The sequence below is a fragment of the Benincasa hispida genome, chromosome 11, assembly GCF_009727055.1.
Source record: "Benincasa hispida cultivar B227 chromosome 11, ASM972705v1, whole genome shotgun sequence".
Classification (NCBI taxonomy): domain Eukaryota; kingdom Viridiplantae; phylum Streptophyta; class Magnoliopsida; order Cucurbitales; family Cucurbitaceae; genus Benincasa; species Benincasa hispida.
The window spans coordinates 37142158-37159850 of NC_052359.1; the positions used below are offsets into that span (position 1 = coordinate 37142158).

At 30.0% G+C, this 17693-nt stretch overlaps 2 protein-coding genes across 2 annotated transcripts; one reads left to right on the forward strand and one right to left on the reverse strand.

Annotated features, from left to right (window-relative positions):
* Positions 1–364: 364 nt before the first annotated feature.
* On the forward strand, positions 365–3054 carry LOC120091191 (bZIP transcription factor 53). The gene has a single exon (XM_039049091.1). The coding sequence runs from the start codon at positions 2272–2274 to the stop codon at positions 2698–2700; it is 429 nt and encodes a 142-aa protein (XP_038905019.1). The 5' UTR covers positions 365–2271; the 3' UTR covers positions 2701–3054.
* Positions 3055–5663: 2609 nt separating this feature from the next.
* Positions 5664–6412, reverse strand: LOC120089931 (calvin cycle protein CP12-1, chloroplastic-like). The gene has a single exon (XM_039047375.1). The coding sequence runs from the start codon at positions 6407–6409 to the stop codon at positions 5957–5959; it is 453 nt and encodes a 150-aa protein (XP_038903303.1). The 5' UTR covers positions 6410–6412; the 3' UTR covers positions 5664–5956.
* Between the last annotated feature and the right edge of the window lie 11281 nt (positions 6413–17693).

Consider the following 17693-nt stretch of genomic DNA (forward strand, 5'->3'; position numbering starts at 1 on the left):
TTCCAAGTTTTTTTGTCCATTGACTTCAAGAAAGCAGTCATCCTAGCTTTCTAGTAGGAGTATTTTGTTCCTTCTATAATGGGAAGACATGTGGTGGACCACCTTCCTTAATTCTATCCATGATCGACACACATGAGATAAAGGTGACTACTTTGATACCATGTAAAAAATTTTAAGAAGACACGTCAATTAGATCACAAATGTTAAATAGGATGTCCAAGCATTTACTGGGACAACAAAATAATAACAAACAATAAATCAAGGAAGAACACACAGAGATTGGTAACCCAGTTCGGTAATATACCACCAACATCCGGAGGGCAGTGTGCCCAGAAAAGAGAATTTCTTTTCACTAATATTAAAGAGTCGAGCATTTACAATGTAGTATTTATTTGTAAAGTAATGGTGTTTATAGTGACACATGTAGAGTTTAACTCACTAATCACTTAGGCTCCCTCTAAGTGTGTGAATATTAGCAACGAACACTTCGGTTTCCCTTAGTGTATGAAAATTCTTTTCTTTTGATGTTATCTTTCCTCTGTTCGTGAAGACACTTCACTGATATAACTTAGCTCCCCTTAAGGGTGTGAACTCCTTCTCGTGTAATGAAGTCTTAGACTCCCCGTAAGGCAGCGAATCCCTTCTCAAGTATCGAGTCTTAAGCTCCCCTAAGACCATGAAACCTTCAACAAAGATTTCACATGGTTGAATGTAGATCAACGACAACACAGTAGAGTATTGTATTAAATAGACAACATAAAAACACAAGAACTCCACATCAATAAACAGAAGTGACAACCCTAACAATGCAAAGACTTGCAAATAAATAGGCACAACAGATAAAAGAAACAATATCAAACGAGTTCTGTAGAGCATTAAGAAAGGAAAAAAATCCAGAAAAATAACTCTGCAGAATTTTCAAATAAGGAAAAAATAAATTGCAGGAATGACATCTTGTGTGACAACTTCTGTAACAACACCAGATCATCCACGAAACCAACAACTATCAACCTCAAACAGATATATAGCCAATAACAAAACTCTAACAATATGGAACCTTTGTTCCTTCACATATAAGAACAGAACTTTAAATGATGTTCATCGTTAATGGATTATGAATATTTAATTGATGATATAATGAATTTTGGACACAAACAACAATTGATGAGGAGGAAAAGGATGAACAATAAGGTTCAATGGAGGAGGGAAGAAATAGAAAGGAAGAAGAAGAAAAGAAGGAAGGAAAGATATTTATCGTAGCAAACAATGTGGTGAAGTCGATATATTTTCTCATATCCATAATTTACAATCAAGGATTGAATCTCCATTTCATTATACCATTAGTCAAGTAATAGTAAAAACAGCGTAACAAGGTAAAAAAAAAAAAAAAACTTGCGGAGTGAAAGAAAATATTTAAAAAAGTAAATTAATGAATGAAAATCGTGAGGGGGAAAAAAACGGTAGAATCAAACGAAGACAGATACTTACACGCTGTCGTCACGTCCCATGCCAGCTATGACACCGACGCGCTGCCATGAAATTACGTTTTTGTCATTTAAAAATAAAATAATTAAAAAATCCGAATTTTTTTAGTTGAGCCCTTCACGTTGCTCGCCTATAAAAGCCCCTCTCCACGCCGTGCCTAACCTTCTTTCGCCTTCCAATTCGCTCGCTGCCTTTCAGCTTCCGCTTCTCTAAGCTAAGTTTCCTTTTCTCCTTTTCCTCTCTTTTTCTTTTGGTCTTTTTTATCTCTTTCTTTCTTTCTTTCTTTCTTCCTTCTTTCCTTTTCTTCTTCTTGGGTTTCCTTCCCATTTCTCTCTCTTCTCTTCAATTTCGAATCTCTGTCCAATTCTTCCTTCCGCTCCTCGGTTGCCTCTTGATTTGTGGTTGTTCTTTCAATTTGCCCGTTCTTTGATTCATTTCTCCTGCTTCCGTGTTTGCCTCTCTTGTTCTGATTTCAAAATCCGTGTGTTAGCTGCTTCCTTCTAGGGTTTTGTTCATTTCCTCAATGATTTTAGGTTTTCTATGACGTTCTCTTTATTAAGGCGACGTATTCGTATCCTCCACTCCTTTTCGGTTGTGTTTCTCTACTGGTTCTATGTTTTCTCATGAACTAATCGTTTCCTTCGTCGCGGTAGAATTCGATTGATCTCTTCTTACACTAGGCTGAGTTGTAGATCGGAAGATTCGTTTTACTTTTATCAGATTAGAACCTGAAATAACTTTTGACTTGTGATTATTTGGCGGGAATTAATTGAAAGAGAGAATTATATGGCTTCTATCCCAAGACAAACCAGTTCCGGATCTAATGGAGGTTCGCCATCTGCTCTTCCTGATGAGAGGAAGAGGAAGCGGATGCAATCTAACCGAGAATCGGCTCGGAGGTCTCGGATGAGAAAGCAGAAGCAATTGGAGGACCTTGCTGGTGAGGTAAGTCGATTACAAATTGCGAATAATCAGCTTGTGCAGAGCATTGGTGCCAAGGAGCAAGCATTTGTACAAGTCGACAACATGAACAATGTTCTCAGGGCTCAAGCTATGGAACTCACTGATCGTTTGCGGTCCTTAAACTCTGTTCTTCATATTGTGGAGGAGGTTAGCGGGCTTGCTATGGATATCCCTGAAATACCCGATCCTCTCTTGAAGCCGTGGGAGCTCTCTCGGCCAGTTCTGCCCGTTGCTGACATGTTCCTGTGTTAGTCAGTCCCTCTTAGAGGGATTAGAGATGCCACATTTGCGAGTCTTTTTGTCCCTTGGAATCATAGTCGTCTGTGAATTTGTCGCAGGTCTTAGGATTCTGCTCTGTGTGTCTGTGTTTGTGTGTCATGTAATTGTGGTAATGTATCTGCAAATGTGGATTAGTCAAGATAATGTCTAGAACATGGTAATTTATGTGTTTTTGGTTATGGTAATGATATATTAATACTATCTGTATTCCGGGACTTCTATATTTGTGATTTCTCACCGAGTAATTGCTGAACGCAAGAAGTTCTTGTGTATCAATGACATGGAATTTGGTGTTATCTCTCGAGTATTGAATATTGTTGATGCAAAGATCTCTGGGTGTTAGCTCCTTTTGTTTGTTGCTGTTTTAGAATATGGGCTGTTGCATTTTGAACAAAGTCCATTATGTCTCTGTTACAAATTTGATTTAGATTATCAGGAATTTTGCCGCCTAACCTTTTGAATTGGCTCATTACAGTTGAATAAAAAAAGAAGTCCCGGGGCTGGATTTGATTCATGGCTATCCCAGATGGGAAAGGAATATGCCTCAGATTGTGTACTGGAGAAACCCCAGATGAGTACTGTTGCTTGTACTAATCCATTATGTAATGATAGGGTTGATATATATCTATATTTTTCTGTCTTTGAACTTCTTTGATTTTATCCTCTTGGATTGATTCTTCCTGGAATCTCCTTTCTGATCTTCTTTGGACCTTCTCTTTGGTTGCCCTTGTGTGCTGCAGGGTCTTTTGTAGGTGGAGTTGGTAGGTGGGGAATTTTTTAAAGGGAAAAAGGTAGAAAAATATACAATAAACAGGGTCTCCTTTAAGTGATAGTTTATTTTATTTCACAAAAAGGGAGTGTTTAGATATCATAATCAAGATTATAGATATAAGTCAAAGTAGTCCAAAAACTCAATATGCCCTAATTCTTCTATTGCTTGTCAATGAACAAATTTGACCTGTCTGCCCTTGGTTCCGTGGGCAATTTTAGCTTATCCAATGTGTTAAATAGTCTTATTCCTCTTCTTCAAGAATATGCCGATTCTTTTCTTTATAAACTAAATTTATTCTCTAAAAATAGCCTTCTCGCCACAAATTGCATAGATGTAAAAACCAAAGGTCACGTGTTGTAGCTTAATTTTCTGTGGTCTATCTTTCTTGCTGGCGTAGATTTATTTACTAATGAAAAGACTAGCAACTTCCACTTGTTTCTCGTATTCACCTTTAGTTTTAAACAGTAATCTAATTCACAGCTGTCTGATTCTGTAGCTGTTTTTAAAAACCGTTTTGGAACAAAAATCTAGTATGTTGTTAATTGCTTTTGAAAAGTTGTCCAAGGTTCTTTAGATATTTTTGTAGAAGTTTCCTGTGATGATTATTGAACTTTTTAGTTGATATCATTTCTGTTTTTTATAGTTTGGAATGTAGTCAACCTGAATTGTTGTTCTACTTCACACTATTAATCATTCTACAATTTTAAACTAGTTTTCTCCCTAGAGTTAATGGGGACATTATAGGACCCCTTCCTGTTTCTTTTTCTCAATTTTCAAGAACATTCATGAATGATAACCTTTCCTGTTTTTTGTTCATAAATTTTAGGAAACGTTCTTTAAAATTGGGCTAGATTTGAAAAACTATAAAAAAAAGTAGTTTGTTCCTATATCTTAAATTGGTGTAAATTATTCAACTACACTATTTAAAGTTTACACATTTATCGAATAACTTTATCTTCCCATCTTTTTCTATTTTTCACATTTATTGAAAAAAATTTATCTTCCTTTCTATCACATTTATGGAGTAACTCTATCTTTCTTTCTTAGTATATTTTTTACCATTATTGATAGAACATTATCTTGTAGCTTTGCATCCTAAACATAGACTTCTTAATTTCAATATATTAACTCCATACTTATTTAACTCCGTCTCCTAATAGTTAAGGTTTTGTTTTAACAAAGATTTCATTTCTAGGTTTAGGTTTTTGAAATTTGTGCCCTCTCTCTCAATTTTCTTTCAATGTTGTCTTTTCAAAAGAAATGTTTGAATTTTTCAGCCAAACAAGACCATTTAAAAGTGAATAACAAAATAAAGGAACTAGATATGAGGTATGTTTATAAGCCGAATTTTTAAAAAACAATAAAAAAAAAATGAGACCTTGATTGGTAATTATTTTATCTTTAGTTTTTTATTTTTAAAATTAAATCTATTTTCTCTTCATTTCTTGTAATGAGTTGAATCTTTCTTAAATACAATGGTTGAATAATTAGTTAAATTTTAAAAACAAAAACAACTTTCTAAAGGCTATTTTTTTTAGTTTTCAAATTTTGACTTGGTTTTTTAAACCATTAATAAAAGGTAGATAATAAATGAAGAAATTTGGAGGTGAAAATAGTGTCTATAGATTTAATTTAAAAAAAAAATAATGATTATCAAATGAGATCTAAATAAGCAAATGGTTATCATAAGGGCTGAGGGTTTTTTTTTTTTTTTGACAATAACTTAGAAAATTATTTTGACTCTTAATATGCAAACCTTCTATATCATATAAATTAGGGATTTTGTTTTATTATAATTATATAAAGGAGGAAGTCAAATTGACTCAAAATAGTTTTGAGAAACAAATACCTCAAGAGTAGGTTAGTACATGACATGAATCCTACTCTCAATATGCAATTGCAAAGCTTCTACATCAAACAAAAAATCATTCCTTGGCCCGTCTTTAGAAAATACAAACAAATTGAAACCTTGAATAGTTCAAATTACTCTATGGTGAATGTTTGAACTCAAAAGCTTCAGAAAATCTTGGAGAGTATAGAATTCCTAAATTTATGTGTAGTAAAAATGAAGTGGGATGGTCTTTATTGATTTTTAGATTCATAAAATTTAATACATAATTGAAATGAATTAAAAATGGAATAATATTTTCCTTGTCTATCTATAGATAAACAAATAATTTATCTTTATAATTCCCTAGGTTCCCACTTTGAAAGGCAATTTACAAGCAAGAAATGGCCAAAATAAGGTAGACGAGAAAAACCTTTTCTCAAAGCTTAATCATAACGTGTGGATAATATCTAAAGCTCTTATCTAAGACGAGTTTATGGCCATATTCATGCAACTTTGTAAAATTAACAACTTTAAAAAGTTATACAACAACATGTCGTCCAATAACTTTAACCCAAATCAATATATAGATGAAATAAAATGCCTAAAATTTGATATCATTTCATTACTCAATTGTCATAGGTGCGACATTCCTCGGTCTCTGGATTGTCTTTGCAATAGTTCTCCAATGGATCCGACTCCTTCTTCCTGTCACGAGCATGGCTCGCCGCTGCGCTCAATTCCTCAACTTCGTCCCATGCTGCAGCGCACTCGCCACTCACAGGGTCGCCTGCACAAGCCTCCTCTGCATTTTTTATACTCTCTTCTACCTTATCTGATATCTTATCCGGAGCAGCGTGAACCGGTGGAACTCTCAATCGTACGGCTCCGAACCGGGTCGATTGCTTCCACGAGCAGCGGAGCGACCCGACATTGAGAGCCTGTACTTTAGGTGTCTTAGCTGCCTTGGGCAAGATCCTTGGACTTGAGAGGTTTACACCATAAATTGTTGCCATATCTATGTGTATGGAAGAAAGTAATGTTAAGTTCAGTTTGTGAGCTTCAAAGAGGATATAAATCATGGGATATGGCTTTAGGAACTATATATAATATATAAATTGGAATGGGAAGTGTGCCATTGACACATATTTCTTATCAAATGATAACCAATGGGTGAAGCCCACGTCATAAGAGTTCTGAAGATATTTCATCAAAGGTCCAAAAATTTGAAAAAAGAAAAAGAGTAGGAAATTGAAACTAAGTTAAAATGGACAAGTCTTGAAAATTTATGGCCATTTGATGGGCAGATGGCAGGAGGATTTTGTCTCATAGAGCATAAAAATATCAAGAGAAATGGCTAATATATCTTGCAGCTGCAATTGTCCTGATTTGCAAAGGGCTTTCATTGGTCACTAGAAGTTAAAAGAGGAATAAGAAAAAAAAATAAATAATAAAAATAGAGGAGAGACACATAAATTAAATATCAAGTTTATTTGGATGTTACAAAATTATCATATAATGTGAAACAAGTAAATTATACAATGGAAAATTTCTCAAGGTTTTGATTAATCAAGTTGAAGTAAGAAAGAGAGATGAGAATTTCTCATTTACAAAATCCAAAGCAATTATTGGGCATAGTTCAAGCTTAGGCTTAACCTAGTTTAGGCAAAGGAGAAAACTATAGAGCATGGCACTTTATATAAACTACTACTAATTATTGAACACAAGTTCGAAATATGTTTCATTATTTGTTTTTTTATATATTCTAGCTTTCTCCAATATTCGGGCGAGAGAGTTTGGGAAAATTTTGATCATAACAAATATTTATTTAGTGATGATTTTAGTATTTTAAAGTGTTCGTATATCGAGATTGACATGATGATTTCAACATAATTTGATTACTCAAATCAAAGTTCAAATGAAGCAGATAAGATCGAAACAAGTTTAACAGAAAAATACTCGTGATGGTAAATTTAGTGATATGACGCCTTAATCATCAAATTGGAATAATTAGAAAGCGTCACTTGAAATTATGAAGAAATGTCAAAACAAGAAAGGGGGATAAAAAGAAAGAAAAAAAATAGGATAATAAGAGAAAAGATTAGTGTCGTCCAGTCTTTCGTTACCCGATCTTTCATTCAATAATTAAAAAAAAAAAAAAAACTAACACAATCGAATAAAATGAAACAAAATGAGACTAAAATGGTTACAAATACAACATAATAATCCAAACTACAAGGACAAAAGTGCAATTTTCCTATTAATAAAATTATTTCCCACCCCCAATTCTAGAAGTAGAAGATTGGGTTTTTCTACACGGCAATTTAATATTACATTTTGTTTCAAAGTCTACCTAATTAAACTAGCAAGAGTTTCATTTATTTATTTTATTCCACACAAAACATGTGCAAGAATAAAACAATATCAAACGAGATATATGAAAAATCTTAAACCTTAGTTTATTGCAAGGATAATGAGCTACACCTAATCGTATATATTCCCTTTTCTTATACAATAAAATATATATTTTTAAAAAAAATTATTTATCCCGTGTCAAAATTTTATTAGACAATCTTTTGAGATGCAGCAAGATAAGTGTCACCAAGAGAGCATCCAAGTTCTTTTCTTATGAAAATATACTATTGGAGTTAACTGTCCGATCAAACTATTAAGGAATAAGGACTCCCATGTATATGTTTCTCCATTTTTTTTCATGACTTGATATCGAAGCTCACCCGATCATACCTGTGCCAAGGCCTGTATTAAGACGTTTTCATATTAAACTCACTTGAATGTTCAAATGGTAAGACCAAAGGTAGATCATTGTTATTGTGCCATGAAAAATCCACTGCCTTAAAAGTAATATACGGCACTACTTTGATGCTAAATCATTGTAAATCGATTGCTCTTTCTTAAATAACCAATTGACCAAAAAACTTTCGTGGATAAAGGCAAATTTAATTATATATCACTAACACTCTCCCTAATTTGTGAACTTGAAATATAAAGAAAAGCTAAACAAGCACAAATCGATATTAAATAGGGAGAAAATAACATTGCACGAGTTTGAGCATAGGATATCATGAACCAATCTGCTATGATACCATTTAAAATTATCGATTGACCTAAATTTAAACATTTAGATTAATTGATGATTTAAGACTCCTCAACATTAACTTCACCCTATTTTGACGTGCAGTCGTCGGAGAATGGTTGAAGTGAAAAGGAAAATTGCTGAGAAATTGAAGTTTAAATTCAGAGAGGAAAAGAAAGAAGCCTATTCTGTATTGTGTATTTTTCAAAATGGTATAGCACTGTATATACGGAAGAAGGAAATTAGAATGGTTTTAGATTGAAATTAATTTTAGATACACATAATCAGTTTTAAAACGGTAATAAAATGTTTCTGTCACATTAATAAAACAATAACCTTTAACTTATTGCTCTCCCTGTCCAACAACCAATAGCAATGAAAATGTACACATATCGAGAAAGTTTCTACCTCCACCACGATAATAATTTAAAAATTCTTACACAAGTCTTTATTCAATAAATCAAAATCTTTCAATGTAGAACAATGTACTATTTTTTTGACATGTCTTTTGCTTTTTGTTTTTCGTAATAGACCAAAAGCTCAAGTCATTCCCCACACAAATATGTAACCTCTTATTAGATATTATTGAGAAATGAAAATTAGTTAAAAAGCAGATGATTTGGTTGAGTTAGTGAATTTTTTGGAAAACTAGGCTTTGCTCTTATTAATAAACGGTTCAAAATTCAAAACTAACAAATTTTAGATTAAAAAACAAGGGCATTGATGCAACGGGTTGAGATATTTAGGTCAAATTCATGGACAAACAAGAAAAATTTATCCCTAATTGAGATAAACTCTCCAAAACACAAGTTCTATATTAAAATAGATGATCAAAAGCTTCTAATTACCATCCTAAAAGTGGCGATATATAGTCTTACATAAAAATAAGATAATTAACTAATTAATTCTAAAATACTAATTAATCAATACTTAATCTATAGTAACAACTAATCTAAATATTAACTAAAACATACCAATTGTGTTCTAATTATTCTTCTATAAAAAAAAAAATATTAATTCTTCTTACCTCCTAAAAAAATAAATGCAAACAATTAGGAGCATATTTATTATGGATGAATAGATAATAAGTTCAACAAAACTGGAAAAAAAGAAAGAAATTTACCACACCGATCATCAGGGAAAAACTCGAGGAATTCTAACACTAAATCAATAGATAATTATACCAAAGTCTATTAAATGGAAGTGAATATCTAGATAATTTCGAATTAGAGTGTATATGTGGTTGGAACCACACTGATATGAATTCTTTTGCAGGTCGGCTCGAACACACTCACAAAGATGTGAAGTGACCTGTGAGGATTTATGCATCAATAAAATGAAATTTTTTAGCTTTACTTAATATATTAAATAAATGCATAGAATATTGGTTATGTAAATTATCGGTTTAGTACTTTGACTTTTGAATTTATCTTCATTTAGGGTTTGTTTGATATGTTTCTGTTTCCAGTTTTATGTTTTCCGTTCCTTGTTTCTTGTTTCTTGTTTCCCGTTTCTTCTTTTTTTAGAACAAGAAACAGGAATATGTTTGATAATTATTCATGTTTCCTGTTTCTTGAAAAAAAAAAGAAATAAGAACAAAATCTTGTTTGATAACTATTTCTTGCTTTTCGTTTCTTTTATTTTTTTCCTTATAATTTTTTTTCATATTTTATAGTTCAAATAAATATAATTTAATTATATAAAATAAAAATATATAGTATGCATTAAAATATAAAAAAAATAATTATCAAATATTTAAACTATTGAATACACGTAAGTCCCGATGTAAAATTAATATAAATAATACAATTGTTTCTATCATTCTTATGTTGCTAAAATTTTATTTACAATATTATTTCTCACTCAAGTCATTTGTTTTAAATTTTAAATAATGAAGACTCAAATCTAACTCAATTATACTATTGTAAATGTGTTGAGGTTGTAAAAATATTGAAATGAACCTAAATGAATATTTTAGTAAACAAAATTTATATTATTGTAAAATTATAATTGGTTTCGTATGTAATAAAAAAAATAAATAAATATGCATATTGAAAAATTCAAAATTCAAAATTAATATATATATATATATACATATTGAAAAGGAAAATTATTTTAAATGAAAAATTGTTGAAAATATTTACAAATAATAGAAAAATATCACAGTCTATTTGCAATAGACAGTAAAATTTTGTTATAGTTCATTTTCCTATATTTGAAAATAACCCTATTGAAAATTTGAAATTTGAAAATCAAAAAAATATATAAATCTAAATATTTGAAAATTCAAAATTCAAAATTAAATTAACATATAGATATAAAAAAGGACAATAAATATAAATAAAAGAAAGAAATATAAAAAATATAGGGAGAAAATAAATATATATAAAAAAAGAAGAAAATAAATATAAATAAAAGGAAGAAATAATTATGAAAGAAATATTAAGAGAAAAGGGAAATATAAAAGAGAGAAAGAAGAAAATAAATACAAATAAAAGAAATAAATAATTCTGAAATAAATATAAAAAAATAGAGAAAAAAGAAATATAAAAGAAAGAATGAAAAATAAAATAAAATAAGTTTCAAATGAGATTTGATCTTAAGACGATGAATATGAAGAGTAATTTAGGCATTTTTCTTCACCAATTAACCAAGTCTCTCTAGTATAAAATATTCTGAAAACAACCTTAAATAAAATAGAAATGAAACAAAAGAATACCTTTTATAATTCCTCATTTTTTGTCTCATTTTTAGGAACGTTTCTCAAATTTTAAGAACAAGAAACATAAATAGTTATCAAACAGGTCAATTTCTTAAAAAATAAGAAACAGAAACAGAAAACATAAAACAGGAACGTTATCGGACGGGCCCTTAGTTTCTAAGTTTTAAAATGTGTATAATAAGATTATGAATTTTAAAAGTGGTATCCTAAAAATTCTTGAACTTATAAAATTGCCTAACAGATTCTCAATAGTTCGATTTTTGTTTTTTTTTCAAGTCTTAGATCTTCGAATTTATATTTCATATAGATTGTTGATATGTTCTACATTTTTCTTTAAAAAATTACAAAATTAATTTTTAGAGTTCAAAAATATTTTTGACATAAACTTAAATGGTCGAGAAACTAAGTTTGCAATTCAATTTAGAAGCTATCATAATGCTCTTTTGGAATGAATAGAGGTTTTTTTTTTCTCCTTTTTTGAAAAAAGATATTACTTTTTTATGGTAGGCTACAAAGTTGGCATCTATATAATGTGTGCGTTGTCTTCTTAATACACCGCTACATGCATTGGTGGAAACTTAGAAGCTCCAACCTTGATATTGTGTTAATTTACGGGATAAACATCATTTTTTATCAAAATTATTAGCTAACTTTTGAGTATAGTACAATCTAAAATAATTTATAGATATAACAAAATTTAGATTTTGTTAGAAGTAATAGATCATATCATCGGTAGAGGTCTATCAGTCATAGATGGAAATTTTCAGAAATAACTTTTTCAAATTTTTATCTTTCAAAACTAACACATTTTTTAAAAACTTGTTACAATAATTTTTTCGATCTATTTCGTGTGAGATAGTCCATCAAAATTTACATAAAAATTTAACTTTTCTAACTTTTATTGATTGTTTTGGGCTTTCTCGATGAAATCCCAGACAGTAGAATGAGATTCTATCGATTTTTCTAAATATTATGTAATTTTTTCAAATTTTATATCAAATCTTACTTAATTTTTCAAATCTTTTAGTCCAAAGATCAAATATTGCCACAGGCAAAATTACTATATATTTAGGCTTTCGTGATGAAATTTATTACAGATTAACATCGAGATTCTTTATATTTTTCCTATTTGCAAAATTTGATCTTTTATAAAAAAAATTGGGAACTTAGAAATTCATATAATATGGAAATAGAAATTAGGGTGAAGATTTGAAAAACTATGTGAAAATTTGATATAAGATTTGGTAAAAATAATCAAATTTGGAGAAATTTTGAAAAAAATATAAGATTTAGTATAAAATTTGAAAAATTTTATAATTATTTTATTTATTTTATATTTTTTTAATTAGGTTTATTTACTCACAATCTTTTTAACAATTCATATTCTTGACTTTAGAAAAAAAATAATTTGCTTTGTCCAATACCATCCTAATAGAATAGAGGTCTGCCCACTGCCAGCCTTAAAAACTACCATGACACCCTTCAAATTTGTTAGGATTTAATGCACATCTTAATGGATTTTTTATAGGCTACTGTTTGGTAATCCACACAGATAGGAGATCCATTGAAGTAACCAACATCTACAAAACCAATCTCTAAGCCACTAGGGATGTTTAAAAAACTAGATGATCCGAAAAAACCAATCAATCCAACCCAATTCGTACGGTTTGGATTAGATTATCAACTCATTTGGATTAGGTTGGATTCAAATAAATGAAAATTTTATGGGTTGGGTTGGTTCATAGGTTCACCTAATATAATCAAAACCAACCCAGATTTATTATTAATTTTAAAATATATATATTTTTTTTTTGTTACTTATAACACAATTATTTATGCATATACTGATTTTAATTTTATTTAATTACAATATTTTTTGAATATTTTATTCTTCAACAACTCTTAAAATAGTTTATTTACACTTTAGAAAGAAAATTTTTACTAAATAAATTGAAATTGAGTAGTTAATCTTAATTCAATATATGAAAATAATTAAATTAGATTTTTATGTATTTATGTTTTGTTTTTTTTAGAACAAAATTTTAAATAAATTACCCGATTAACCCCAACCAATCCAACTCAAATATTTCATAATTGGGTTAGGTTCATTTTTTAATAAAGATTATTTGGATTGGAGAAATTTACAATCCGAATAATTGAATTGAGTCTAAAAAGTCTTTCAATCCAATTCAATCCATGAACACTTCTAAAAATCATAGACTAGCGGAAGGTTGTGCAAAGAGATGTAGCTTCAAATTTTCTACAAAAAGCTAGACTTATGAGCCGATAAGCTCTAACTTGCTTTTTTAAGTAAAAGTAAAAAAAAAAAAAACTAATTTTGAAATGAAGAACTATAGGGCTAAAGTTAACAACTTTTGACCTTTACAACCAATAGTAATTTAATAGTATTTGGCGTTTAAATTTAGTGGGCTTAAGATTTGTATGTAAGAAAAAGTAATAATATATATATATATATAGGCATATAGTTTGGGTAATTTTCATTAAGAACATGAATCAGAATCTAGGATAAGGTAAAGTTCATTTATGAGCCCAAACTATAGTTTGACCCACACGACTCTTTTAAATAAGTTGGGTTTTTTTTTTCTTCTTTATTTTTTTTAATATGTAGGACGAGACAATCGAACAAAACATTCAAGTTTAAGATTAGATGGTATCTAACCGTTTGATTGGTTTTACAAATCTTTTCCATCGGTATTTAATATTTTTTAGAAAGTTTAATTATTTGTTCTTGTTTCACTAAGAGATTTAAAATTTATCTCAAATAAATTTTTTAATACCTTCACATAATTGAGATTTTCTATAACATAATTAATTAAGTATTAAATATAAATATAATTTTTAGACTTAATAAATTTTGATTATTACATTTACAATTAACATTTTATATTTACTTAACTTTTTATTATAGAATTTTCTTATTAATTAATAATATTATAATTAATTTATATTTATTTAATTATATTAGTAATATATATATATATTGCTTTTAATTAACGTTTAATATTAAAATATTTATTTATCTCTATTTCTGCGAGAATATATTAAATATTATTAAATTTGATTCATGATTATATAACAAATACATATGTTTAATTCCCATACATTAGTTATCTCGCATATTTTGATAAGGAGCTAACAATGAGATGACAATGATAGGAGAACATGAAGTTTTATAAGAGAAAAATGAAGTTCAACAAGCTCAATTCAGCTCAATCGAAGCTCATGCTAAAAATCCATGGGAGAGCTTTATAAGTCAATCTAATCATGATGCAATCATTATGTCCCAAAAACCAATGATAAGCTAGAGCTAAAAGACTTCTAGAAGGATTAAATACTTGCTTTGAAGATAAGTTTCCAGTCAAAGGTGAAGAGTTGCAACCATTAAAGCTCCAAGAGTCATTTGGTCATCCAAAAGCCATCATGAATCTAAAAATTCAGATTCATTTACACTATTAACATCCCATGTATTTAATTATGAATTTACATTAATTAGAGTAGTTGAAAGGGTATTAGATGAATGTACCCAATATAAGTGAAAGGTTGCACCTTTTCATGGTGTCTATTAAATTAGTTTAAATAGGGTTGTAATCTCCACATTTAGAACAACACTTTGTGTAACGACCGGATCCTTACATATTATGTTCCGACCGTTATGAGATGAGTTTTGGCAATAATCTCAAAAGAACATATCTAAGATTTTATTAATTAGGTAGAAAACTATATAAAAAAAAAATTTATTTTACAAAACATCAGGATCCATAAAACATCAGCGTAGTGATACAAAAATGCATATGTCTATAATAGTGAGTTTGATGGTTGGCCATTTGAGCGACGTCCAGTTCTGCCACCTGCGCTGTGTCCTTACCTACAAAGTCTGTAAAAATAGGATGAGTATATAATATACCCAGTAAGTAGTTCTCACATAGGGTAGTGACCAAATGCACAATCACATGCAACATGTCTTGAAAACATAAGATTGGGACCGAAAACATATAATAACATGTGGTGGTCGGTTATGCTTCTAATGTAAATTTCTCCGTCCTGATAGGAAGATGAGGACTTAGGCAGAAACTAACCCATCTGATGATTAGCGGGTTATGCAGTCAGTAGGGCCAGAGTTGCATCAAACATCAACCATTAACATAAACGTAAGATTGGACTAGAGGGGTGCAACCATACATACCCCGTTAGTCCCTAGCATAATCTTGACATAGAATTGGGTCTAGAGGGGTGCAACCATACATGCCCTGCTAACCCTAGAAGCATAACCTTTATCTAATTAAAATTTAATCTTATGAATAAACATAATGCATGGAGTCCCTTGTCGATAAACGTATTTTAAACATGTAATGTAACATAACAATAACATAATTATGCAACATATTAAAGGTACACTACCATGAAACACTTAAAGAGAGGGTGAGATAAACTACTTACCTTGACTACGATCCTAGTTATTCCTTATTATTCCTTATGGTTTAATAGCTTTCCCTCTTAAACCAGAAGGAAATTTGGGCAGCACTTCCCTTGCGTTTCCTCCTTTTAACTAACAGAATTACTTCACCCTTTTCACACGATTTTTACTACTGAGTTTTGTTTGAGAATCAGTTTAACTTCTAACCTAAAGCCTCCTATTTATAGCCGTTTCCAGCTCTTCTCTGTGTGACAACTCATCCTACAAATGGCTTTTTTAAAATTACTTAGGTTTAAGAATTTCTCTTAATAAGGCATCTAATTTTGGCTAACGTTTGCCCTTACGTCATCAACCTTTGTTTTTATTCTATTTTAGGGTTCTCCATGTATAATCTATAAGATCGTGGCCAAATTCAACGCATAATCCACGCTTCTGTCCAAATCTCGATCTTTCTGTTCTCAGAATCTCGCTCTCTCCAGTTTTTTCGCTGGTTTGGCTCTTGTGACTCTCGCTCTCGTTGGTTTGGCTCTCGTGGCTCTCGCTCTCGCTCTCGCTGGTTTTACTCTCATGGCTCTCGCTCTCTCTAATTTTCTCTCCAATTATCGTTGTGGGGTTCATCTAAAATAAAGAGGGATTCTCATACGTGATTGAGGTAGTTCTCTTTATCATATTTAAACGCAACTTTAATTATTTTAGACATTTAAATTATATATATATAATATTCATATCCATAGAATAACATGGACAAATCTAAACCGACTCTAAATACTGAAATTTTTGAACCCAAAAAAAAAATTTACCAAAGAGTTTTCCAATGAGTAGAAAGATTAGTTCGACCATAACTAAAAAGAACCAATCTATGTATAATATTTAAACTTTTTTTTTAGAACTAAATTGGTAGCTTGCTAGAAATCCATTCCTTTATTATGTTCAAGCCTATTCTTAAGGAGGCATTTGGGGACTGGAGTTGGTTATCATAGTCTTAGATTATTATAGTTGAGTTATAATAGTTTGTGTTTGGGATGTAGATTATTTTAATTTGAGTTATAATAGTATGTATTTGAAGGGTAAACCATTTTAGTTTGAGAAGAAAATAGTAAATACTATAGCAAAGAATAAAAAATGATGAATGTAAAATAATAAAGACTATAGCAAATAATATATACCGTAGCAAATGTGAATTTTAAAATAGTGTTGCTGTAGCTAATTGAGAAATATAAAATAGTATTTACTATAACAAGAGATTGTTATTATAGTTTTAGGATAGTCCTTGCCCCAAACACATCCTGATAATTTCTAGAGAGACATCATCCCATATAAAAGCACCTTCGGTGGATAATATTTCAAAGTATGAAATTAAGAATGGACATCATGACCTTATTAGTTGTTAGGTTGAAGTAACTTTATTTCTTGGTTGGTCAAGAAATTAAGTTCACGAGTCTATGACTACAAACATCAATTTTATATGTTATCAATTCGTTATACTATAAAAAATGAGCATAGTTCAACTCGTATAGTACTTGTACTATCAATCTAGAAGTTAGAGGTTTGATTTTTCCTCTCTACATATTCTCAAAAAAAAAAAAAAAAAAAAGTCAAACTATAGACCCCACAACTGCTGTTTGAGTTTTAAGGTCTTATGTCTTTAATAAAAATATTAGGGTTTCAAATTTTCACACGCCATATGTTTTTTAACTAAAAAAAAACTAGAAATTTGAACCCAAGGCCTTAAAAGAAACTTTTAGTACTCTTAAGGGTCATTTGGATCCCATATATTGTTTCATGGGTATAAATACTAAATATCTGAGATTTGAATGACTGAGTTTTAAATGTCTGGGATGATTATTGTTTGTGCTTGGATATGCAAGATAAATAATGTTTGAAAGTTAAATTTTTGTGTTTAATTTACCAATCTTATATATGTAAACCAAAATTAAATCATTACTTAATTAAATACAAGAGAGCAGTTAATATAATCATTAACTAAATTTAGCATTATTTAATGGTTAATTATTTTAAATAAAAAAACTATTGAAAATATTTTCAAATATAGCAAAATATGTCTATTCGTGATAGACAATGACATTTTGCTATATTTATAAATAAGTTAGTTCA

Coding starts and splice junctions, on each gene's coding strand:
- LOC120089931 (XM_039047375.1), bottom strand. CDS start 6,409: ATGATTTATATCCTCTTTGAAGCTCACAAACTGAACTTAACATTACTT.
- LOC120091191 (XM_039049091.1), top strand. CDS start 2,272: ATGGCTTCTATCCCAAGACAAACCAGTTCCGGATCTAATGGAGGTTCG.